Source organism: Ictidomys tridecemlineatus, chromosome 15 (genome assembly GCF_052094955.1).
Source record: "Ictidomys tridecemlineatus isolate mIctTri1 chromosome 15, mIctTri1.hap1, whole genome shotgun sequence".
Lineage (NCBI taxonomy): Eukaryota > Metazoa > Chordata > Mammalia > Rodentia > Sciuridae > Ictidomys > Ictidomys tridecemlineatus.
In genome coordinates, this window is record NC_135491.1 from 11,084,100 (window position 1) to 11,108,609 (window position 24,510).

The following is a 24,510-nucleotide window of genomic DNA, read 5'->3' on the forward strand; positions in this document are numbered from 1 at the left end:
CCCTCTCCCCCTTCCTCCCTCTCCTGATTCATTTTCAACTATTAAAACACAGTTTAGGCTTATTATAAAACATTTATTAGTCATTAACTCAAAAAGAAGAAAATAAAATTCAAACGTCTTCCAAGCAGCTTCCAAGAGGCAGTGGAGACCAACAGCCTTCCTTCCTCCGGGCCCCTCCCAGCCTCCAGGTGGCCCATTCTTCTGGCTTGGGATTGGTTGGGCGGTGTGGGAGCTGGCCAATGAGATGGGAGGGATGCTGCAGGGAAGGGCTCCTTGGGCCTAGAGATTGAGCCCGAGGGGATGGGCTGCTCCTCTGGGCCTGAGACTGGGTGGAGGTGAGGGCTGAGTGGCCCAGCGTGTTGGCATCAACCTGAGGCTGATGGCAACATTTGGAGGAAAACAGAACGAACCGCAGAGAAGCAGGGCTGAGAAACCGGGGTTCCTGGAGTAGAGCAGGAAAATCCAGCTCCTTGTTTTAAATATCAGCCTGCAGAGGAGGGGTGGGGTGGGGTGGGGTGGGGCCGGGGGAAGTTGCTATTGATACTGGGGATTGAATCAGGGCGCTTTACCACTAAGCTACATCTTCAGCCCATTTAATTTTTATTTACATTTTCAAAATTTTAGACAGGGTCTCCCTAAGTTGCTTAGGGCCTGGCTAAGTGGCTGAGGCTGGCCTCCAACCTGTGAGCCTTCTGCCTCAGCCTCCTGAGTCGTTGGGATTACAGGTGTGCCCCACTGTGCTGGCTAGCCCTCGCATATACGTTCATCCTTCACTTCAAAGCTTTGATGTATTCCTGAAAGTTCTGCCAGTAAGTGAAAAAAATTTTTCAGAAGAACTAGGAAAAAGATTTTTTTCTGTAACAAAATTTTATTATTTTTACCAAAATTGTGCTAAAACCCACACATTTTCCCATTCTGACCATTGAAAACTTATGGTGTTAGTACATTCACGATGTTGCACACCTATCACCACCATCTGCACCCAGGACGTGTTCATCACCTCCGAAGGACACCTGAACCCAGTTTGCTCCCAGTTTCCTCCTTCCCAGCCTCCACAACACTCTGGCTGTCCTTGTGGACGCCACCCTTTCTGCAAATGTCATATAAATGGAATTATGCAACAGGGGGCCTTGGTGGCCAGCTTCTTGCACTTAGCGTAATGCCTTGGGGCTTGGTTCTGTTTTTGGTTGAAGAACATCCCTTGTCTGGGCACACCACGATTCCTATTGTGGTGGTGCTGGTGTGAACCTCCGCATACAGATATGTGTTCAAGTGCCTGTTTTCAATTCTTTGGGGGTTACATTCCTGGGAGTGGAATTCCCAGGTCACTTTGACCTTTTATAAAAAAATTTGTTTTAGGAAAAAAATTTTTTTCTGTAACAAATTTTTATTATTTTTACCAAAATTGTGCTAAAACACATACATTTGTGCTAAAACACATACATTTGTGCTAAAACACACACATACAAACTTCTTTTAAAAGAAGTTGGATCACCATTTGACCCAGCTATCCCACTCCTGGGCATATGCCCAAAGGACTTAAAATCAGCACATCACAGTGACATATTCACATCAATGTTCTTAGCAGCTCAATTCACAATAGCTAAGCTATGGAACCAGCCTCGGTGCCCTTCAACAGATAATGGGTACAGAAAATGCGGAATATATATAATGGAATATTACTCGGCCGTGAAGATTAATGAAATCATGGCATTGGCTGGTAAATGCATGGAACTGGAGACTATTGTGCTAAGTGAAATAAGCCAGTCCCCAGAAACCAAAGGCTGAACATTCTCTCCAATATGCAGATGCTAATTCACAATAGATGTGTTGGGGAAGAACAGAAGTTCACTGGATTAGACAAAGGGGAATGAAGGGGAGGGGGGATGGGAGAATGGAAAAGCCAGTAGAATGAACCGGACATCACTTTCCCAAGTTCATATGTGAACACGACTAGTGAAACTCCACCTCACGTACAACCGCGAGAAGGGGTAGCTATGCTCCCTGTGTGTACAATATTCAAAACACACTCAGGTCTAACCAAAAAGAACAAATATAAAAAATAAGTTAAAGGAAAGGCCCCTGGGCTGAGGCTGGGGCTCAGCGGTAGAGCGCTCGCCTAGAACGTGCCAGGCCCTGGGGTCGATGCCCAGCACCATGTCAAGATGAATACGAGATAAAGGTATTGTGTCCAGTCACAACTAAAAAACAATAAAAAAAAAAATCCTGGGCACACAGTTAAATAAACTAAGGGTTTATTTAAATAAATTTTATTTATTTATTAAATAAATTTTACTTAAATAAATAAATATATGGAAATCAATCCTTCCCTCGACTCTCCAGCAGTGTGGACCTCGGCCTGGTCCCTCACTCCTGTCCCCTAGCCCTGAGCCACACCCCCGCCTCCGCAGGCCTTTCACAGTCAACTTTAAAAGTCCCAAGTCTCTTGGCGAGTGAGCACCGGGTTCCATACTCAGCACCAAGTATAAATGATAAGGAGCCAGTAAGATGGAGGCAGGTGTCCATCTACAGAAGTCAAAAATGATGATAAGTTCAGCAGCGTCAGGGCGGCATAGCTGCTGGGCACAGGGTCTGACCTTGCCAATAAAAAGCCAGGACACGCGGTGGCGCCCTCCTGTAAACCCAATGGCTCAGGAGGCTGAGGCAGGAGGATCCCGAGTTCAAAGCCAGCCTCAGCAACTTAGCCTTCAGCAACTCAGCGAGGCCCTGTCTCTCAATAAAATATAAAAAAGGACGTGGCTCAGTGCTTACGTGTCCCTGGGTCCAATCCCAGTTCAAAACAACAATCACCACAATAAAAACAAACAAAAGTCGGGACCCTCCGGTCGCTGGTGAGCTTCCCTGGCCACAGGTCACATCAGTGCTGGGGGCATTCAGTGCTGACCCCGGGAGTCCCGGGAGAGGCAGGAGGAGGAGCCCCCGGTGGCTCCCCCAGACCTGCTGGGTGCTGTCCTCTTGGCTGATGGTGACCTGTCGTCGTGAGCTGGCGCTCTCCTGAGTGAGGCGAGCGGTTTCTTGGAGGCCTGTGGATTCTTCTTGCAAGTGACGGAGCCCAGGAAGAGGCAGCCGCCCACTGCACGGTGAGGGGACAGGCTGCAGGTGTGCGCGGGCGGCCTGGCCGGCTGCAGGGGTCTTCCACCATCGGGTGGGGTCCTGTCAGCGAGGCTCCGGCCTAAGCAGTTCTGTCCCTCTGTTCAGTGCTGACACTGTCACCTTGTGCTTTCGGCTGGCCCATCCAGGGGGTCGTCCCTCTGAACCTGGGAGTAGGACACGTCCTGGAAGGGGGAGCTCAGCGTTAGCCAGGCCAGTGCTCCCCAGGACAGTCACCTGGGGGCGCAGTGCTGCAGGGACGATCCCCAGCCCCCACCTGAGTCGCAGGGGGCTTCAAACTCTCCCGAGACTCCTGCAGCTTGAGGCAATGGGAGGAAAGATCTAGGCCCCCAGTGCCATTCTGTGTGTCCCCTCCTGGAGAAAGTCCTAGCAATTGACCTGTGGTCCCCACAGACCCCCAAACCCTCCTCAGCTGCACCTCCACACTTACCCCGTTCTCTGAAGGTCTGGGTGGGTCGCGGTTGCGATCTGGAGAAAGAGGAAAATTTCAGGAAGAAAGGACTCTGCTGGGGGGCGGGGCTGGGAAGGGGACCTGTGTGGGTGTCTGGGCCTGGAAATTCAAAGTCCTGCCTTTGCTAGTGATCAGGGTGTTGTTTCCCTTAGTGGGGTTCACATTTATCAAACATGGATGGTTAAGTGCTCTTTAAGGAGTTAGTCGTCCAGATATTCATTTGATTATAAAAAAATAAATAAAAATTTACTGTGCATGGGCTCAAATCCCATCTCTGTCCTTTAGGAGCTGTGTGACCTTAGACAAATGACTTAACCTTTCTGTGTCTCCATTTCTTCCATTATCCAACAGGGGTTTATTCAGAAGATTGCATTATTATTATTCAGCAAACAGTAACTGTCTATCTTGTGCCAGGGACATTCAAGGTGCTGGGAATTCAACTGTGCATAAGACACAAAAATTCCCTCTCTAGTAGAATTTTAATAACCATGACGATGATGGTCGTAACAGCAAGAGCGTGTGCGTGACTTACACCATGTCGATGTTGTGCTACAATGCTGATGGCTACTCCCACTTTACAGTTTAGGAAACTGAGTCACACAATTTGCTCATGGTGAGATTGAGGCAGTTGCCATGGTTATGACCTTGAATGACCTTCAAGGACCATGTGTTGCAGGCTTGGTTTTCCAGCCCTGGAGCTATGGGCGGTGCTGGGAGACTGGCCGGTGGGCCAGTGGGAGGACCTTAGGTCACTGGGGGGCATGCCCTCTGAGGGGCTGCTGGGCCCTGGCTCTTTCCTGGCTCTCTGTTTCCTGGCCACCATGAGCTGGTCGGGCCTCCTCTGTCCCAGGCTCCCACCAGGACGTGCTAAGCTGCCACCAGCCCAAAGCAGCAGGGCTGAGCAACCAAGATCTGAAGCCACAAGCCCAAATAACTGTCCCTCCCTGTGCCTGTCAGGCCTGGGTCGCGGAGGGGGCGAGCTGGGCGACATGGTGTGGCATGAGGCCCCCACACAGATACTGGCCCCTCCACTCAGGAAACCCTTCCCTAAGTGCCGGGTGGTGCTGGGGACACAGCAGTGGCCCTGACACCCCCACTGTGCCCTCCTGGACTCACAGTCCAGGGGTTACAGACACGTCCCCACCTGTGATGACTTGAATGTCCTGCTCCCAACAGGAACAGACCTTGGTGCACTTGGCGGGGGGTGGGGGGGTGGAGAGTTTGCTGGAGGAGGTGTGGCCAGGGGGACCCCGAGATACCCCCTCCCCCCAGGGAAAAGCTTCCTCCCGGGAGTCCTGCCTCGATGTGGGAGTCCTGTGGGAGTCCTGCCTCGCTGTGTGACCGCTGACAGGAGACCTCTCCTGTCACAGCAAACACTCCCTCCTCTGTCACACGGGGCTCACGGTGGCACCCTCTTTGCTGAGAGGTTGTGCGTATTCACGCAGCTTGTGTGTTGAGAACCCTTGGTCCCTAGAAAGTGCTCAGCGAACGCAGCCTTGTGACAACAGAATCAGCTGAAGCGATTCACAGGAGGAGGGGGGAGGGGGCTCCAGGCAGGGGACAACCTGGACAAAGTCCCTGCGGTGCAGAGGCCCTGGCCTTTGAGAGCAGAGCATCAAGGGGGCCAGTTCCTGCCACCTCCCCCTGGGGTCACTCCCGGGCATGGCAGGCAGAGAAAAGCTGGTGGGGGCGTGTCACCCCACCCTCCATCACTTCTGGCAGGGGCTCCCATGTCACCCGGACTAAAAGCCAAAGTCCTTGCGGTGGCCAAAGTCCTTACATGACTGTCCCCCTCCCTAAATATTTGTAAAATGACTCGATGAACTAAGGACAGAGACTCCCTGGTCTTGGGTCCTTGTCTCTAAAATGGGGGACACTCCATGGTGATGCAGGGAGAGGTGCACGCGGTGAGCACCCCGCCCAGCACACAGTGGGTGTTCAACTAGGGTGGCTGGGGGTGCTGGTTCACGGCAGGCGGGTGGGGGTGTGCCGAAGAGGGGGGGACTCACCACGGCACCTGTGCAGTATGAAATAAACGATCCCTGCGACGAAGAGGATGAAGAAGAGGGCGACAACGATGCCGCTGATGGCGCTGGGGCTCAGGGGAGACCCCTTTCGGTCTGGCAGGAAGGAAACAGGCCTTAGGTCCGGGAGCTTCTGGGGCGACCCCCGCCCAGCGCGCAGCCCGCGGGCCACTCTGCCCCGCCCAGTGGGTGTGGCTCAGGCGGACTTGGACTCAGCCCTGGCCAATGGGAACGCCTCAAGCTCCCTGGCTGCTGTGATTGGCTCATGTAGGCGGGCTGGGACCTGGGCTGGGCCAATGAGAGCCAGCCCTGGGGTTTTGGTTTAGCGCTCTCAGGGCGGTCTTCCCCAGGGTATACAGGTGGGGGCGAGCTCTTCCAGTTGCTGAGCACCAGCTGGATTCCCTGGGACAGAACCCAAGAGCAGAAAGAAACGGAGATGCGAGAGGAAAGGAAACTTCCTGGGCGCCATAGCTGGGGCGCCCAGATCCAACTGCACTTGAAAGCAAATTCTCAATAAAGACTTCTTCTACTTCTTCTTTTTGCTCCGATTATTTTGAGTCATGCTTTTCTGTCAATTGCGATGGATGCAGTTCTTCCCCACCTACTTAGAAAGGCTTTTCGGAGTCCCTGGGGGAAGAGGCATCGCACAACTGGCCCAGCCTGGGTGGGTGGAGGGAGCGCGTCCAGGTGGCTGCACTATGGTCTGGTGGCACATAGCAGGTCCACCAGCTAGGTGTGGGGGTGCACCCCGGTAATCCCAACGGCCTGGGAGGTTGAGGCAGGAGGATCACTAGTTTGAGGCCAGCCTCCCCAACTTAGCAAGGCCCTAAGTAACTTAGTGAGACCCTGTCTCAAAATAAAAAAATCAAAAGGGCTGGGGATGGGGCTCTGGGGTTAAGTGCCCTGGATTCAATCCCTGGTGCCCAAAAAAGAAAAAGAAAAAGTAAAGCTGACCCTGCTGGTCCTCTCACGAGAGGGCTCAGAGGAAGCCTGGTGTCAGAGCATCCTGGGGCTGAAGGTCTCCAAGGAGCGCCTCACCTTGGACTAGGATGGTCTGTTCCTTCTGAGTTGTCCCCAGGGCGTTGGTGACGTGGCAGACGAAGGTCATGTTGATCACTTGGTTGGTGGAGATCAGGAGCTGGGTGCCCTGGGCCACAGCAAAGGATGGCAGGGGACCTGTGGTCCTGGGGGAGACAGATGGGTAAGGACGTGGCTCTGCTGGAGTGCTAGGGATACTGCCACCCAGCATGCAGGGACATGGACACCATCACGCCATCTGTGACACGGGTGGAGAGCAACTCTGGAGTCCCGGGGCTCTTCTCCTTCTTCACACCCACATCCAACACTGGAAAAATCCTGTTGCCCCACCTTCAAAACCTGTCCATCATCCACGCTCTCCTGGGGGGCCCGTGGCCACCACCCTGGTCCAGTCCTTGGCCCTCCAGCTTTCGCCTGTCTGTTCCCCAACTGACCACCAGAGGGCGTCAGCGAGCCGACCTCAGCTCCTTCCCCTCCTGGATTCAGAACCCTGCCCTGGCTGGTCCCTGCCACCCTCATGACCTGCGCCCTCCTACCCCAGCCTTCTGCCCACACTATCTATGAGTCTTCCCATTGCTCCTGCGTCTATCCACATCTATCTACGGTGGCCTCCTGGTTGTCCTTTGCAGATGCAGGCCCAGGGGCAGAAACGTGTTTGCAAACACTGTTCCTCTGCCTGGAATGCTCTTCCAGGTACCTCACCCTCACCTCCTTCAGGCCTCTGCCCAGATGTCTCCTCCACAACAACGTCCTCGTCCACCCTGTTTCAACTGCAACGACCCTCCTCTTTCCCATCCCCCTCCTCTGCTTTATCTTTGTCACGACATTTATCAATATCGGACGTGCTATGTGCTTTACGACTCCATCCTGCCCATTTCCCCTCCCTCGGTCCCCACAAGGGGACGGACTCTGCTCCGTCTTATTTACTGCAGTGGGTTGGCCCATGGCCCCGGAGCACAGGAAATAGCGCAGCACCTTGGTTTAATGGACAGAGGTGGAGGAGGTGACGTTCGGGGCTCTGCAGAGCTGGATGTAAATCCAGCCATCAGATTTGAGATCCCGAAATGTGGTGCCTGGAGCCAGGATGCCAAAGGTGGCATCTGTCACCGCCAACTGAAAATCCTGGTGGCGCAGGCCTATAATCCCAGTGGCTTGGGAGTCTGAGGCAGGAGGATCCCAAGTTCAAAGCCAGCCTCAGCGACTTAGTGAGGCCCTAAAGCAACTCAGCTATTCAGTGAAACTCTGTCTCTAAAATTAAAAACAATAACAAACCAAAAACCACACAAGGCTGGGGAGGCGGCTCAGTGGTTAAATGCCCCTGAGTTCAATCCCTGGAACATAAGACAAGAAAGAAAATCCTGATGACAGTTTTCCCACTGGTAACTGGTAAACGTCTGTGACTTTCTGTGAAAGTGGGTGGCTTAGTGCAGGCACCACTGTGACATCTGCACAGCAGACCAGGGAGAATGATCCCTGTGTCCCTCCTTAGGGGCTAGTTGATCATAATGGCAGGCCCTGGGATGGAATCCCAGCAAGATTCCAAAAGGGACTGAGGTGCTTTGAAATACAAGGACAGGAAGGGCTGGCGGGTGGCTGGGGGTGGGCTGGCGGGCAGACCTGGGATAAGACCTGCAGGACGGTGTCAGCGAGAGAGTCCACTGGGTGGACTTTGGAGTGTTGACTGGGAAATTTTTATGACTGTATGTTTGAAAAATCCCCTAATAAAGATGTTAGGGAAAATGGGGTTGTGGAACTACGCGCTTTGGCACGGAAAGGTGTTCAGAGAACAGGAAGTTTCAAAATCACGCAAGCAGGGGAAAGGCAGCTTTTGTTTAGAAACAGAACAAGAGACGAAGGATAAATAACAAAAGGTAATAGCAGGTACTTCTGGAGGTGACTGGCTTCACATGACTCTAGGCACTATTTTCTTCTTTTCACTCCTAAATATTGTCTGAAGAAAAAGGCTCAATAACAACAATGTAAAGCAATTTATGGGGCTGGGGGTATAGCTCGGTGGAAGATCATTTGCTTAGCATCTTTGAGGCCCTGATTCACCCCCAGCGCCAAAATGAATAAAGAAATCAATTATACCTTTTTCTTTTCGTTTTGTTTCTTTCTTCCCTTTATTTTATTTTGAGACAGGGTCTTGCTAAGTGGTCGAGGCTGACCTTACAATTGCAATCCTCCTGCCTCAGCCTCCTGAGTCACTGGGATGACAGGAGCGAGCCCCTCTGCCCTTTTTTCCCCCAATCTCAACCTTGGTGTGACTTTGGGGAATCTTATGGTTGGGAGCCTCAACTTTCTCACGCAGCCTGTGGAGGTGACTAAGTGGCTTCACAGGGTGATAGGGAAGTGGCTTCACAGGGTGATAGGGAAGTGGCATTGCCCAGGGGTTGGTGGGACTGAGTGGGGAGCCAGACACAGACTCTGGACTGTGGATGATTTTTCTTTGGCTTAGCTTTGGTTTGGGGTGCCAGGGTCCAGGCCCAGACCCCTCCCCCAGACCCAGGATTCAGGCCCAGCCCCCTCCCCCAGACCCAGGATCCAGGCCCAGCCCCCTCCCCCAGAGCCAGGGGTCCAGGCCCAGCCCCTTCCCCCAGACCCAGGGTCCAGGCCCAGACCCCTCCCCCAGACCCAGGGTCCAGGCCCAGTCCCCTCCCCCAGACCCAGGGGTCCAGGCCCAGACCCCTCCCCCAGACCCAGGGGTCCAGCCCAGCCCCCTCCCCCAGACCCAGGGGTCCAGCCCAGCCCCCTCCCCCAGACCCAGGGTCCAGGCCCAGACCCCTCCCCCAGCCCCAGGATCCAGGCCCATCCCCCTCCCCCAGACCCAGGTCTCCGGCCACTTGACTCACGTGTCCCAGGTGTAGTCTGTGGGCTCTGGGTTGCTGCGTGCCTCACAGCTCAGGGTGCCCTTATCTTGGCCCACGTACCAGTTGTTGTCATAGCCAGAGATGGTGACCTCAGGGGGGTCTGGGGGAGATGGACACAGGCTGAGTCGGGCGCCTTCCTGGGGTGTGGAGGTGACTGTGTCCCCTCCCGGCAGGAGAAGGCCTCGTGGGGTGCCCCAGGTGGAGAGGCCTGGGGGGGGGGACTCCTTCCGAGGGCAGAGCATGGCTGGCCCTGTCAGGGCGGGTGTGGAGGGGCTGCGGGGCCCAGCTCCCTGCCAACATTCCCGGGACACGTCCCCGCCTGCCCTGGGTGTCCCGGGAGCAGAAGCCTCCCGTCACCTGTAGCCCACGGAGCACGTTCAAGGTTCTGACAAGTCCTGCAGACAGAGTCCTGGCTGAGCCTGCGTCAGTCCACACATGTCACTGGGGGCCCCCATTGTCCAGCTGCTTTGGGAGGCTAAGGCTAAGGCTAAGGCAGAAAGGATGCAAGTTCAAGGCCATCCTGGGCAATTTAGTGAGACGCCGTCTCCAAATAAAAAATAAGCAGGCCCGGGGCGTGGCTCAGTGGTGGGGAGCCCTGCCTTTAGTCCCCAGGACCATTTATTTTCTTTTAGGAGGTGGCTACTCCAAACTTTAAAGTCATATAGTAGCTTGTGCCCTCCTGCCATCGGATGGGGCTGCCCGTGTGGACATATTTTTGGGGTGTCAATGATGTCGACACTGGGGGGGTAGAGGAAGTGACACTGGGTAGGAGACCCAGGCTGTGGGGCTGTGAGCTCAAAACACAAGGAAGCCGTGTGGCAATGCAGGGGGTTGGGCAGCCCAGGGAGCAGGCAGTGTAGACAGCACTGGGCAGAGGGCAGCGTAGGCTACACTGGAAGAATCATCTCAATGCTGCTCAGGGAGCCTGGGTGAAAAACTCGGGGCAAACTGATCTAACCCAGGGGAGCCGGTGGCTCAGCAGCATCGGTATAAACCATGTCAGAGGTCAGTGTAGACAACGGGAAGCTGGGTAGAAAATGGATAAGGAGGGCCGGACATGGTGCTGCACGCCTGTAATCCCAGCAGCTTGGGAGGCTGCGGCAGGAGGATTGCAAGTTTGAGGCCAGCCTCAGCAACTTGGTGAGGCCCCAAGCAATTGAGAGAGACCCTGTCTCAAAATAAAAAAACACAAAGGGCAGGAGGTGTAGCTCAATGGTAGACCATCGCTGGTACCAAAAAAAGAAAGAAAGAAAATGGACAGGCACCGGTATAGACAAGGGGGACAGCCGTGTGGACACGTGGGGAAGGCCAGTGTAGACAGCTGCCCAGGGAAGCAGTTTGCAGGCAAGGTGTGGGGCAGTGTAGACCGTGCTGAAGGGAGTCGTGTAGATTGGGTGGGGTGTCCGTGTGGGCAGTGGCTGTCCTGTGGGGCTGCGGTTCTCGGGGCGGTGCTATCGTGGCTCGGGGGGCCCATGTGACGATGGAGACTTTGCCCTTGATCACACGTGGGCACACTCACAGGGCACAGCGAGGGTCACCGGCAGCAGGTCAGGCTCCTCCTGGCTCTCGTGCTCCACCCTGCAGGTGATGTTCCCGCCATCTGCCAGGCGGGAGGGCACCAGTGTGAAGACGCTGAGGACGGTGTACGTGCCCGGGAGGGGTCCTGGCTCCACGGTGTTCTTGGCTGAGCCATTCAGGAATGGGGACCAGGTGACATTGGCGGATGGACGCCCCCCTTTGGAGCTGCAGCGGGCCACGGGCACAGGCTCCCCGGTGGATGGCCTCAGCGGGACCTCCTGGGCCTCTGCTGTGTTTTGGGGCTTGGCTGCGGGGAGAAGCAACAGGGTGGGTCACCTCCTGCCTGAGGTCATCCCCAAACACCTCAGCAGCAGCCGGTGTCTATTTAATGATCCAGGATGGTCAGGTCAGATCCCAGCTCTGGCCCTGAGCAGCTCAGTGGCCTTTACTTGTCAACTGGGGATAACTGAGGGTCACAGGGAATGAGAAGGCGGGCAGGCAGAGCTCTTGGCACATAAATGCTCAATGGTGGGTGGTAATGACCAAGGCCACCCTGCCCTGCCCCCCCCAACAGATGTTCCCCAGACAGTGATGATCCGCAGTGGGATGGGAACCCAGAGGGGACATCAGAGGGTGATGTTGCAGAGGAGAGGACGCCTGAGCCCTGAAAGTCCAGAGGGGAAGTGACCCACCCAGGGTCACCGAGCTGGGCTTCCGGGCAAGGTCCGCCTGATTCCAGAAGCCTGTGGGCCAGATCTGAAGGGCTACTGCGGTGATTCCTAGCCTGGGGCTTCCCTGGGTCGCTTCCTGTCACTGCCTGGGTCATTACTCACTGAAGACCTTCTCCTTGGGTGACTCATGGATTCAGTTTTACCCCTAGCCTAAATCTAACACCCTGAATCCCAGGAACCCCAGCCTGGGGGCCCCAAGAGCGTCATCCGCATTGCTACTGTCTGCAGGGCACGTTCCAAGCAGGTGATGGGAATTCCGGGAGTGACTCACTGGAAGGGCTGGGAAAAACTGGGACGTGGGGACTTCAAGTTCCAAGAGGAAAACGAGTCAACCACCCCCACCCTCCCACCCCCGCTCAGGAAACCGTCACCAGGGCCCCACCTGCAGCCCGGGGGGGGGGTGGGCAACCAGGGGTCCCCTGCGGGACCGGCGGTCGCTGCCTCCCAACTGTCTCAGTTTCAACTTTTCCTTCTTCTCTAAACACGGGAGCAACGGCTGACGTCTAGTGAGGAGCTCCCAGGAGCGGGGACAAGTCCCCAAGCGTCCCCTTTCAAAGCTTCACCTGGCTAAACTCAAGAGACCCCAGGACACCTTTCTGAGTGTGGCGCCGTTTACAGGAGTTTTGCATTTTCCTCCCAGTCCCCAAGATCTGTCCCTGCAGGGTCCCCGCTCCACCCCGCCCCGTCCTCGCCCCGCCCCCGCCAGGGCCCCGCCCACTCCGCCCCCAGGAGCGTCCGGCCACCTCGCCGCCCGCCTCGGTCCCGTCCCCTCCGCTCACCGAGCACTCGGAGCCAGGTCCACGCGGTCCCGCTGCCCATGGGGAAGGTGGCGAACTGGCAGGAGTAGTTGGCCTGGTCCTGGGCGCGCAGCTCGGACACCCTGAGCGAGGCGTCCAGCAGATCCGCGCTCGCGAACCTGATCCGCTCCGGCTCCGCCAGGCTGGGGCCCCGCGTCGGGTGGCGGACCGCCACTTTGTGGAGGCCTCCTTCAGAGTCTTGTCGCATCCAGGTCACCTGGGTCACCTGCGCATTGGGCTCCAGAGGCTGCAGGTGGCAGGGCAGTAACAGAGAGCCGTTCAGGAGGCCGCTCACCTGAGCAGGTGCCTGGACCACGACAGTCCCAGTTCCTGCAGGGAAACCAAGAGAACCGCTTATAAATGGGGACACTGGCCCAGAGGTCTGCTCCCTGTCACCCCGGGGGGCCAGCGGGAACTGGAACCTGTGCTGTCTATAGTAAGGCGCCAGATCCTATAGGAAAATCTTCTCTGTGCCAGCCCAGCACACAGTAGGTCCTCAGCGTGCGCTGGCTCTTGCCGACATTAGTAAACATAACGCTACGGATTCTTCTTAGTAATAATAAGGTCGGTGCCTGGCTCAGAGTGCTGAGGGAGCAGGGGGGGACAGGAGGCAAGGGAACAGAGGGGCCTGCAGGAGCTCCAGCGCCGACATGCACAAGCTGTGGGGCCCTTGTGCAGGTGGTTTCAGGCCTCTGAGCCTCAGTTTCCTCATCTGTAAAATGGGTGCTATCTTTGGGTCTCAGACTCCCTCAAAGGTCCACGTGGTAAAGGCTGGGACCCCTTAAGAGGTGAGGCTTAGTGGGAGGGCTTTAGGTCATTGGGGGTGTGCCCTTGAAGGCCATGGTGGGACTTTGGTCTCTTTTTTCCTTCCTGACTCTGAGTTTAGCTCCACTACCCGCTCCTGCTATTATATGCTGCCTTTGTCACCAGCCCAAAACCAACTAATCAGAGATCGAAACTTCCAGAACTGTGAGCCAAAATAAACCTTTGCTCTTTAGAAGGTGATAATCTCTCCAGGCAGGTGGCACACACCGGTGGCTCAGAAGGCTGAGGCAGGAGGATCACAAGTTCAAAGTCAGCCTCAACAACTTAGGGAAAAGCCCTAAGCAACTCAGTGAGACTGACTCTAAATCAAGTACAAAAAAAGGGCTGGGGACGTGGTTCCGTAGTTAAATGCCCCTGGGTTCAATCCCTGGTAACAACCTTCCCCCCCCCCAAAAAAGAGTTAGATTTCAATAGCACAGTGGGTTCTTCCCCCAGAGCAACCTGCACCCTAGAAGCTTCTGGAACCTCACAGCAATTTGAGGCAAGATAATGTCAGATTGACACCTCTCAACGACCCTGACGGGGCATAGAAGAAACATATCAATGAAATGAAGCAAGATCATGTCAATGAAGGCCAGACTGTCTCAAAAAAAAAATGATTATCTCAGGCATTTTTTCCCCAGTGACTGAAGGGATCTGGGTCGGATGCCGACTCTGCCCTTGACTTGCTGCTGTGCGGCTCGGGGTCAGCGACTCTCCTCCCTGGGGGATGCAATTGGGCGAGGTGGCCTCTGCTCAAATTTCCTCCAACCCTCTCCAGAGCCCTGTGTGATACACACTAGAATTTTCGTCCCTTTAAGAGGAGGGAAAGCCGGGCTGGGAGGGTGAAGTCACCTCCTGGGGTTAGACACCGGCAGAGCCTGGGCTGGGAGCGGGTGGGTGGGCTCCACCCTGCACCCAGACCATCCTGGCGCTCGGGCGGGCGGCGAGATCCTCGCAAAACCCGCCTTGCAAGGGAAGGTCCTCCCCGCCCCCGCGGCCACCACTCAGCAAGCTCACTTTCCCACGGTGACACAGGTATTCAACCCCAGCAGCCGAGGTCTGAACAGAGCTGCGGCGCCAGCACCGAGCACCCTCCCCGACACACAGCAGGTGCTCAATCGTCACGTGCGGAGAGAATGCCCCATCCCATGAATGAATGAATCCCCGCCTGGCCAGGGTCCCGGGGCCAGCGCCGGTGCCGCCGTCTCCCAGGTCAGCCCTCTGACCCTCCCAGGTCAGCCCCCTCGGTGTTCCTGGCCGCGGGCTGGCCCGGGCGTGGCGATCGCGAGCCGGAGGCCACCGCCGTGAGTCATCCTCCTTTCCCGGAGTCGGACTCCGGTTTCGGGAATCTCGGAACTCCACCTGTCAGGGCGGCTCAGAGCGGGGTCCTGCGGGGGTCCCTATTCCTTCCAGCCCCGGGGCGGAGGAGGTTGCGTGGCAGAGGGTCGGTGCCTGCAGCCTTCGGAGGCCCAAGAGGCAGAGAGCTGCCGGGAGCGGGAGCGGGGCGGGGGCTGGGCCGGGACCGCGAGCGGCGCGGAGGTCACTCACCGGCTCCCCGGGTCGCCCAGGACAGCGCCAGCAGCGCCAGCAGAGCCAGGGGTGAGACCATGTTGGTTCCTCGGTGTCGCAGGCCCAGAGCGCCGCTGCGATCTGCGGGTTGGACTCTGGCTGCTCCTCCGCGGACGTCGGAGGTAGCGACTGAGCCGAGTCCAGCGTCGGAATGCCCTAGGCACCGCCCACCCGGGGCGCCAGCTGCGGAAGGGACGTCCCACTTCTGCGGTGCCCGGCGCGGCCGCGGGAAGGCGCGTCCTCTGCGCAGGCGTGAGCCACCTGGAACTCGTGACAGCCCTGGAGGTGGGCGCTGGTCCCGCGACGCTTCGTGGCGAGTTGGGCACGCAGAGAGATTTGGCGATTTCCTTTTTTCCCTTTTTTGGTACCGCGGATGGAACCCAGGGGCGCTTAAGAAAAACAAGGGAGAGAACTGAATTGCAGCAGATGAGGTAGAGAGAGAAGACGGGGAGGGAGGGGGGATAGTAGAGGATCGGAAAGGCAGCAGAATACAGCAGACACGAGTATGTAAAAACAGTGCATGTGTAACCCATGTGATTCTGCAGTCAGTACACGGGGTAAAAATGGGAGTTCATAACCCACTGGAATCAAAGTGTGAAATATGATATGTCAAGAGCTTTGTAATGTTTTGAACAACCAATAAAAAAAAAAGAAAGTAAAGAAAAAAGACTGAGCCCTACCCTCAGCCCTTTTCTATATTTTATTTAGAGACAGGATCTCACTGAGTTGCTTAGGGCCTCGCTAAGTTGCTGAGGCTGCCTTTGGACTTGTGATCCTCCTGCCTCAGCCTCCCGAAGCGCCGGGATCACAGGCGTGCGCCACTGCACCTGGCAGATTCAGCAGTTTTCTAAAAGGTCTCGGCTGCTCAGTGGCAGAGCTGAAATTGGAACCCGTAACTGGGACAGATCCGAGCTCTAAATCGCCCCTGATCTTCGGGGACCCACGGGCTGGGGAATTAATTAGGCGGATCTGGGCCCAAACGCACAAATCGGTTCTCTTGGGCCTCAGTTTTCTCATTTTGAAATGGAGCCTGGTGATGGTGCTTCACAACCACTTGTAAGGCTTGGGCAGGAAGCTGCCTGGCCCGATTCCTGCCAGCAGCAGCAGCAGCAGCAGCAGCAGCAGCGGAGACAATGGTTAACATTGTTGCTTTACAGCCCTCGGCAGGAAGCTCCTATTTAGCACAAGTGAAGCCCTGTGTTCAACCCAGCATCAAATAAAATACCGACCATGCTCGCCAGAGAGGTGGCTCTGCTTGTTCTTTATCCAGCCTGAAGTCATTGAGCCAGCCCTTATCCCCGGCCCTGGGGGGACACAGCAGAAAATAATACAGAGAAGTTCTGCCTTCCTGAAGCCCCAGCCGAGTGGACAGAAATGGATCAGAAAGGTAACAGTTCCGCGGAAGCCCTGGGTTGGGCAGGCAGGGAGGGGGGGAATCAGAGGCAGGGACTAGGAGATGGGGGAGGGAGAGAGTGAGAGAGAGGGAGATGACACAGAGGATGAAGACCAGAGAAAGGACAGAGAGACCAAGAGAGAGGTGAGGAGAGCAACACCCCACAGAGAGAGACAGACCCAGAGAGCGCGGGAGGTTTCCTGGTCCCCAGGGGTGTCTGTCTTGGCCAGAGTCCCCATACGTCCCAAGCAGGTCTGGTCCTCTTTTGCAACATCCCTATGTCATTCTTGAAGATTCCTCTTTTGAGTTTTGTTTACTTTGGAGGATTTGGTCCCTGGACACCCTCTGCCCGGGTCCGGGGACCTGGCGGGGCAGCTCTCAGCCTGACACACCCGGGTGAATTCCTGGATGGAATCACAGGGGCGGGTCTTGGAAATCTCTGAATTTTCTAACGTCCTTGTTCTGCTGAGATATTGCCAAATCGGGAAAGTGTGGCCGCTGTGTTCCTCTTCTGGAGCGTGCTGTCACTGTCTGGGGTTACCCCAGCTCCCAGGCTCCCTGCTGCGGTGGCTCTGCCTCTCCCGGAGCTCTGGACGGTCCGAGGCTGTCCCTCCCTCGCCTGTTGATGTTTGGGCTCCATGGTTGAGGCCCCCTCACCTCAGGCTCTGTCACTTCCCTTTGTGGATCTGTTTCTTGGTGACCGGAATGGGGTCTCGGCCCTAAAACAGACCACTGAAGCTTTGGTCTCTTCGTCCCAGAAGCTCAGAAATGGGTGCACGTCAGGGTTAAGGGTCAGGAATGGGGTGGAGGTTGAGAAGGAGTCAGAGCGGAGGTCAAGAAATGGGAGGGTCTCAGGGAGGGGGCTAGGATTTTGGTAGCCCATGTTCCTGAGTAAAATGAACAAACAGATTGGGTCAGCAAATAGCCGAGAAGGTCAAAGGCCCATGTTGTCAGAATGGCCATATTAAACGTCTTATTTTGGGTCTGGTTGAGCGTGGGAGGGGAATCAGTGCCTGGTGGGAGGGGCATTTTGAGAGGAAGAAGCTGAGCGGCTCCCCCTGGCAACCTCTCCCCCCTCTGAGCCCGAGGGCTGATCAGGGAATCGTGGAAACGACCCTCCTTTGACTCCCACAGCTCTGGGGACCCCTCCACAGAGGGGTCTTTTGTGGCTTGCCTTCCTCCCGTCAACACAGATTTATTGAACACCTACTAGGTACTGGGATCTATCCCAGGTGCTGAAGACACCACAGGAGTATGTCCCTGCCCTGCTGGAGGTCCCATGCTGGGGTGGGAGGTAGAGAGAGAGAGAAAGATAAGGTGGACAGGTGCTTTGTTGGAACCTGGTAAAGGCCACCAAGAAAAATAAGACAGGGTGAGCAGACAAGGGAGGATTCCGTCAAATGAATGCCTCTGATGACCAGGATTCCGTCTGGTCATCAGCTCAACGACACTGGCAGCCCGGCCTGGGGAATGACCCCTTAGGCAGGTCTGGAGGAGGAGGTGAGTGGCGAAGGGCACCTCATCACCTGGCTCCAGAGGAATTAGAACCAGTTTTCAAGGTTATGGAATTAAGACAACAGAAAGTTGAAGATTCAGCTCAGCCTTCAAAGGCGGTGTGACCAGCAGAGGCTGCCGGAAGAAATGCAGGGCCATTCAAATCAAACCCTGGAGGCAGGACAATGGTCTGCCCTGTTCTGAAATTATTTTATGACCTTTCCCAGATGATAAGGGGCAATTTCCAGGTAATCAGTAGCAAGCACCATGAGTAAGGCTTCATTCGCCAAAGTAGCCTAGAGATTCATGGGCTTTTTTAGCTTAATAAAAATTGCACCTTGAGTCACAGAATAATGAGCCTGCCTCCCTCCACCAGGCCTGAAGAGCTCAGGTGCAGCCCAAACCCCACTCCTACCTGTGATGGCGTCAACAGACCCCGTCTCTCCTCCCTGTAGATGCTGTGGAAGCTGCACACTTTTGTCCCTTGTTTGAATCAGCCTGGGATTGCTGTCCCCCAACCACTGCCTCCTTTGTGCCTGAACATTAGAGTCTTGTTCCTGTGCCATGGTGCCTCTGTCTGGATCTTCTGAGAACATAAAGACCCGCAGAGTTTCCACACCCCCCCCCAGTACTGGGGACTGAACCCAGGAAGTGCTTTACCACTGAGCCACATCCCCAGCCCTTTTTATTTTTTTATTTTGAGACAGGGTCTGGCTAAATTGCTTAGGGCCTCGCTAAGTTGCAGAGACTGACCTCGAACTTGCCGTCCTCCTGCCTCAGCCTCTGGAGCGGCTGGGATTACAGGAGTTCACTGCCACCCCAGCTCGGGGACACTTCCTCTGTGGTTACCCAACATTTCAAACTCTCCTCTTCATGTCCTCCCTTCAAGGCGGAAGTCCCCAAACTCACAGCTCTAGTGTTTCCTGTAGCAAGCTGCCTGGCTGTGGACTAGGTCTCACCAATCAGCTTGCCTCTGGAGGTGACAGTGCCAACTGGCAGCCTGGCAAGGGAATGGCCCCTTAGGCAGGCCTGGTGGAGGGAGTGAGTGGTGAAGGGCACCTCATCGCCTGGCTCCAGAGGGAGGCCAGTCACACCTCGTCCATGGGGAACCCTGCATGTGCAACATGGTGGCCCTGTGTCTGGTCCACTAGGGTGGGGTTGGGGACAATCCAGTCCAGGACAGCCTCGGGGGGCTGGCAGTGCCCCCTGCAGAGCACCGTCCTGCTCTCTGGTTGTCCTGTGGGTTCTGCAGGTGACCTGTTAGCTCTCCTGCCTCCATCCTTCAGTGCTCTCTCTATTGCATATAGCCTAGAGTGGGTGGTGGAAGATTCCGGAAGGTCATACCACGGTGGGGTCAGGGAAGGTTTGTGGATAATCTTATGGTTCCCAGTGATCTGCTGCTCTCTCTGCAGGAGGAGGTCACTGCTCCACCCGCCACGGACAGCAAGCACCGTCATGTGACTTGCTTAGGCAACAGAATGTGAGCTAAAGTGAGGTCAGCTGATTCCCAGCAGAAGTTCTGAGCCTGAAAAGTTCTTGCTTCATCCATGGTTCTTCTTCAATCAGTCACAATAACTGCCTGTCCCAGAGGGTGTTGCTCCTTCGGCCATGATCCCAGATGAGGTCACATGGAAAAGACCCCCAGCCGACCTGCAGTGCACATGAAACCGTGAGAGAGGAACTGATCATGTGAGCCCCCGAGATGCTGGGCTTGTTTGTTACTGCAGCAACATGTAGCAGAAGCTGACATAGAAAAAAATCATCTCCGAGCCAAGCCCACAGCCTTTTTTTATATTTCTTCTTGAGACAGGGTCTTGCTAAGTTCCTGAGGCTGGCCTCTGTGGGGTCGGCAGGCTTCCCTTCCCCTCCCCTTCCATGGTGGCTGCGGGGTGGGGGGGTGGGGGGGACTTTCCATCTGACCTAGGAGACCCGAAATGGCCAATCAGAAGCTGTCACGGCAACGGACCCCAACCACCATGGTTCCCATTGGCTGAAGCCATCGCCCCTCCATCCCACCTCAGCCCTGACAACCCGGGACAGACTCCATGCCCAGTGATGTTCCTGGCCCTCACCCTTTTGGGGACTGTTGCCTGGGAGCGCCCCCAATAAACCTTCTTTTGGGAACTCCTTCTTGTTCCGGGGTCCTGATCTCGCGCCCTTTCTGCTTTACATTTGGTGCTTGGGGTGGAGGCTGCTCCTCTCCACAGGGATCTGTAGCCCACCGCCCTCATCCGAAGGATCAGGATGTGGGGTGAGTCCTTTCTCTTTGATCTTCGACTCCCTCCCGATTGCCATTGCAGAGACTCCCCTCCCCACCTGGCCCCCAGTGGACTGCGGAGCCTCTCAGTCCCTGGCCAGGCCCTGGCTCTCGGGGAGCAGAGCAGGTAGTCGCCGTTTCCCTCCCTGCTCACCCGGGGTCGGTCGTCATGGGAAACAGAGTCCTCTCTGCACCCCGGAACTCCCTTGGGGAGTTTTTCCCCAAGCTGGGACTCGCTGGGGACTCATGCGGCAAATGGCTCCTCTCCTATCCCACAATACACTTCAGATAATGGCTCTAAGTGGCCTCCCAAGGGGACTTTTGATTTTGAAGTCCTCACTGATTTGTGTCCTCTGCTCCACTTTCCAAGTCCTCCTTGCTAAAGAAACTCGTCCTCCCAAGTCCCCTCTGCTCCTGTTGTAGGGACAAATGACACAGGGCACCGAAGACAGCAGGACACAGTTTTATTTGGCTGCAGCCAGGCTCAGAGGGCACAGCCTGTGCTGTCATCAATCAACCCCCTGAACCTCGAGTTCAGGGAGTTCCAGAGTTTTATACCCAGCAAGTAAGGGGAGGGGCTCCGAAGTTCCCAGTCTGCAGAAGTTCACATAAAAGCAGCTTTTCCTCTCACTGTTCTGGGCAAGTTAACCCTTCAAGGACAACACCTGAGAAGGGGGGAGCTGCTTCTCCCCTCCCCTCTCCTTCCTCCTCTGCCAGCTGTTACCATGGGCCCAATTGTAACTTATCTTAAACATGTAGACATCTCTGTGAAGCCCAGCTCAAGGCCAGAGGCCTTGTTTGCACATTTCTTCAAAGTACTCTACTGGATACGTTTGTGAAAACTAGTAACAGGGTGTCCAGCACCTGGAGGGCTGGTATCTTCTCGGCCAGTGGCCAAGTAAACAGGGCCACAGGAAAATAGGAAGTTTATCCACGATGGACTCTTTTGCTGACAGTCCTGAAATCAGGCGTGGTGAAAAGGCTCTTCTGTGGAGAAAGGGGGAGCCACTTCACTCCTGACCCTGACCCTCTCCACTCCCTGAACCTCCCCAGACACTCTCCTCACCACCCGCAGACCCTCCTGCCCCACCCTCCCCAGGGAGACCACCCTCCCTCCCGGCTCCTCCCCAGTCAGTGCCCATCCCAGGTCTCTGAGGCCTCTTGACATCTCTTTATCTTTAGCCCTTCTTCTTGTTGGCCCATCCCTGGTCTGGATCATGGGCTGCCCCAGATCAGTCCTGGCCCAGGGCTTCTCCGTGGAGGAGGGAGCAGGATTCCTCCAGCTTATGAGCTCTGGGGGGAGAAAGGCCGCACACAAAACGGCCTCGTCCCCCTCAGGCGTTTCCCTCTGGTCAACACGGGCAGGTCCTTAGTCCCTTGCGGGGGCATCTGGAGAGCTCTCATCTGGGCTGTGGCTCTGGTCTGGGGACAAATGTCCCACCTTCATCTTGGGAGGTGAAGAGTCTTTGGTCCTAGGAAGCCTCTGGCTCTGAGGACATCACTGAGGACAGAATGGCCAGTACTGGGGCCATCATTTGTTGCTGAACTCCTCTGTCCTCTCTGCCAGGTGGCAGGATCTGAGGGCATCGTCCGGGTTCCTGTCCCTTTTCCCCAGAAAACCTCTCCCAGATCGAGAGACACCCAGGCGCCCTTTCTGCTGACCCACTGCCTACGTCAAAGAATTTAAGTGCCTTTCCCAGCCTGTGCCCTTAGGTGGCCTAAGTCCATGTCACCCTCGCCTCCACCTCACCCAGGTAGCTGCACGGGACCATGCCGACCAGGTTCATTTGACCGATGACACCGTGCCTACAGGCGTGGCCGTGGTCCCCGACACCTATCCTGGTCGGGACTATCAAAATGGAGAAGAGGGCCGACGGGCTGTGCCCAGGTGATGCCGCGTCTGCTGGCAGGCAGGCAGCTTCTAATAAGGCTGTTAATTTTAATAAACTAACCCAAGTCCCTCGGGGCCTGTGAGTGCCCTGCAATGTCCCTTACCTGCCTGACGGAGGCCCTCGCTCTCTGGACTAGGTTAGACCCCGATTCTCCCTCTGGGGTGACCGTTCTGGCCACTCATTTATCACCCAGCCAGCTCCCGATATTAGAAAAAAGCTAACGTGGGCTGAGGAGGGTCCCCAAGCCCCACCCGAGGTCTGGTGGAAATGGCCTTTAAAGTTCACGGTGCCCGTGAGGAGGCAGCCCAACTCAGCCGGCAGCCGCTCACAGAAAAGGGTGGCCTCCAGACACAAGCCCCGGGGCAGCTCTGCGGCCAGCTCTGGCCCCCAGCGGGGGCTCCCAGGGGTTTGCCGAAGTCTGCCCCACCCAGGGCCTGCTTCAAATGCAGACAAGAAGGCCACTGCCCCCCGCCCCAGTGCCCTAACACGTGGTCCCCCTCTCGGCCGTGCCCCAGCGCCAAGCAGCTGGGACAACATTGGAAGAGTAACTGTCCCCTGGTTGGTCCCGCTCCAGAGTGTCAACATCGGGGTGTGGCTGGACACGCAGTCCCTTCTCTTGGGCTTCTGGGACTGGCTGATGACCCTCCGAGCCCAGGGTACCGCTCCAGGGAGCGGGTGAGGCCATCACCTTCCTGTGGACATGGGCGACCTATTCCGTCTTGCCTGTCCACTCTGGGCCTGTCTATCCCTCCCAGATCTCGGCCATGGGGACGGGACATCCTGCTTCCCAAAGAAGACGGCCACTCTGACGCGCTCCCTGGAGGGATGTCCCCTTACCCAGTGCTTCTTAGTTCCCTTCCTGTCCACTGCCCCTCCTGGGACGAGGTGTTCTCAGCTCTGGGGGCTCCCCTCCAGCTCTCACCCCATGACCCTACTCCCAACTCCTCCTCCCCTTGATTCAGCCCGATATGGACACCCCTCCCCCCCACCACGCACCCCCTCCCACCAGGCCTCTCAGCCCCCCAGGTCTAGGGCACCTCCAAACTGGAAGAGCAATTCTCCCTCACCGCAGGGGACACGAGCCTCCTTCTTCCACAGACTCTCCCTGCGACACTCGGGTCCCACCTGTCCGCACACGGTCAGGAGCTCACCGCGTAGTGCAGGATCTCCATTCAGTCCACCAAGTGGTTCCTCCCTTCCTCCAGGGTCCCAGCCCTTACCCCCCCTCCCTCCTACCTCCCGCAGGCTGACGTCACTCAACAGGGCCACTCCACAAGCTCCACAGGGTCCCCTCTACACCTCCAGGGGCCTCCGACCCCAGGTCCCCCCTCATCAGGTGCGAGGACACTGACCAGGTTTGATTGGCGGGTGGACCTTCCTCACACGCCCAGACACGGAAAGTTGCCACACCTGGTCGCCCTGGTTGACAGCTTCTCAGGGTGGACTGGGCCTTCCCGACCTCCCGAGGGACCCGGACGCTGTGGCCTCAGGCCTCATGGAGCAGATCACCCCAGGCCCGGCCTCCCGACGTCCACCCAGTCACACGATGGCCCTGCCTTCACCCCTCAGGCAGCCCAGCAGCTCCTGGGAGTCCACGTCCTTACAGGCCACAGTCCCTCAAGGACCAGCTGACAAACTCTCCGTCCAGCTTCCAGTCTCCTGGCCCCCTCTGCCTCCCCGAGCTCTTACCCGAAGCCGAGCTGCCCTGGGGCCCCCACAGGGCTCAGCCCTTCCAGCTGCCCCTCCCTGATGACCACCGCCTTCCCGTCCAGCCCCCGCCCCTGGCCTCACACCCACCTGACCTCACCCCGCTCCGCAGCCTCCTCCTCCGGGAACATATGGACCACCACCTTCCTGCCCCCGCAGAACTCGCGCCTTCGGAGGAGACTCCAACCAGGAGACTCTGTCCTCTTAAAGGAACTCCCTCCTCGGTCACTCCAACCGTGCTGGACGGGACCCCAGACGGTGAGTCTCACACCCCACATCAGCCCCTGGGTACATGCTTCTGGCCTCAGGCTTGGCCCAGCCCCAAGTCCTGCTCATCCCATTGGTGGGACCCACTGAGCGCACCTGTGGCCTCCCACTCCTCCTCTGGATCTGTTCCCACAGGTGCCCCGACCTGAACGGTGCTGCCTCACCCCTTCCTGGCGTCTCCAGGTACAGGGGACTCAGATGGTGAGACCCGGACATCAGGACCCGCGGTGGCCAACCTGAAAGAAACCCTCAGAAAGAAACTGCCCTCACTCCCCGGCGAGGGGCCCCCGAGGAGAGCAGGGGGCGTTTTCATGGCTGGCCCTCGGGCGGCAGGGGCTACCACTCCTAGGGTCAGTGGCATTTCTGATGGCTTTCCGTGTGCTGCTCTGGATCGTCCCCCTGAATGGCAGTCCCTCGGACCTTTCCCCTAACAATTCCCACGGGGCTGTCGCCTCTCTGCCTTGGACGGGGATCCCCCTTTCTGACAATCCCCTGCAGCCGCAGCCAAACCTTTCCACCTGCTGAGCCTCCCAAGCCGCCCCCAGGCGCAGCGTGACCACGGC

The 24,510-nt window shown here is 56.7% G+C and overlaps 1 protein-coding gene and 1 long non-coding RNA gene across 3 annotated transcripts; one reads left to right on the plus strand and one right to left on the minus strand.

The window, feature by feature from the left end:
• Positions 1-2,238: 2,238 nt before the first annotated feature.
• On the minus strand, positions 2,239-15,168 carry LOC101965492 (poliovirus receptor homolog). 2 transcript variants are annotated; one of them, XM_078031916.1, is made up of 8 exons: positions 14,917-15,168; positions 12,544-12,808; positions 11,035-11,340; positions 9,498-9,615; positions 6,646-6,791; positions 5,593-5,703; positions 3,563-3,600; positions 2,239-3,296 (listed from the first exon to the last, which is right to left on the minus strand). In XM_078031916.1, the coding sequence occupies exons 2-8, from the start codon at positions 12,767-12,769 to the stop codon at positions 3,231-3,233; spliced, it is 1,011 nt and encodes a 336-aa protein (XP_077888042.1). In that variant the 5' UTR covers positions 12,770-12,808; positions 14,917-15,168; the 3' UTR covers positions 2,239-3,230. The 2 variants fall into 2 exon arrangements, with proteins under 2 accessions (XP_077888042.1, XP_005338255.2); XM_005338198.5 differs by having other exon boundaries at positions 12,544-12,891.
• On the plus strand, positions 15,117-19,948 carry LOC110599476 (uncharacterized). The gene is made up of 3 exons (XR_002485482.3): positions 15,117-15,368; positions 16,095-16,324; positions 19,237-19,948. It is a non-coding gene; the product is annotated as an uncharacterized LOC110599476 (long non-coding RNA).
• Positions 19,949-24,510: the final 4,562 nt, after the last annotated feature.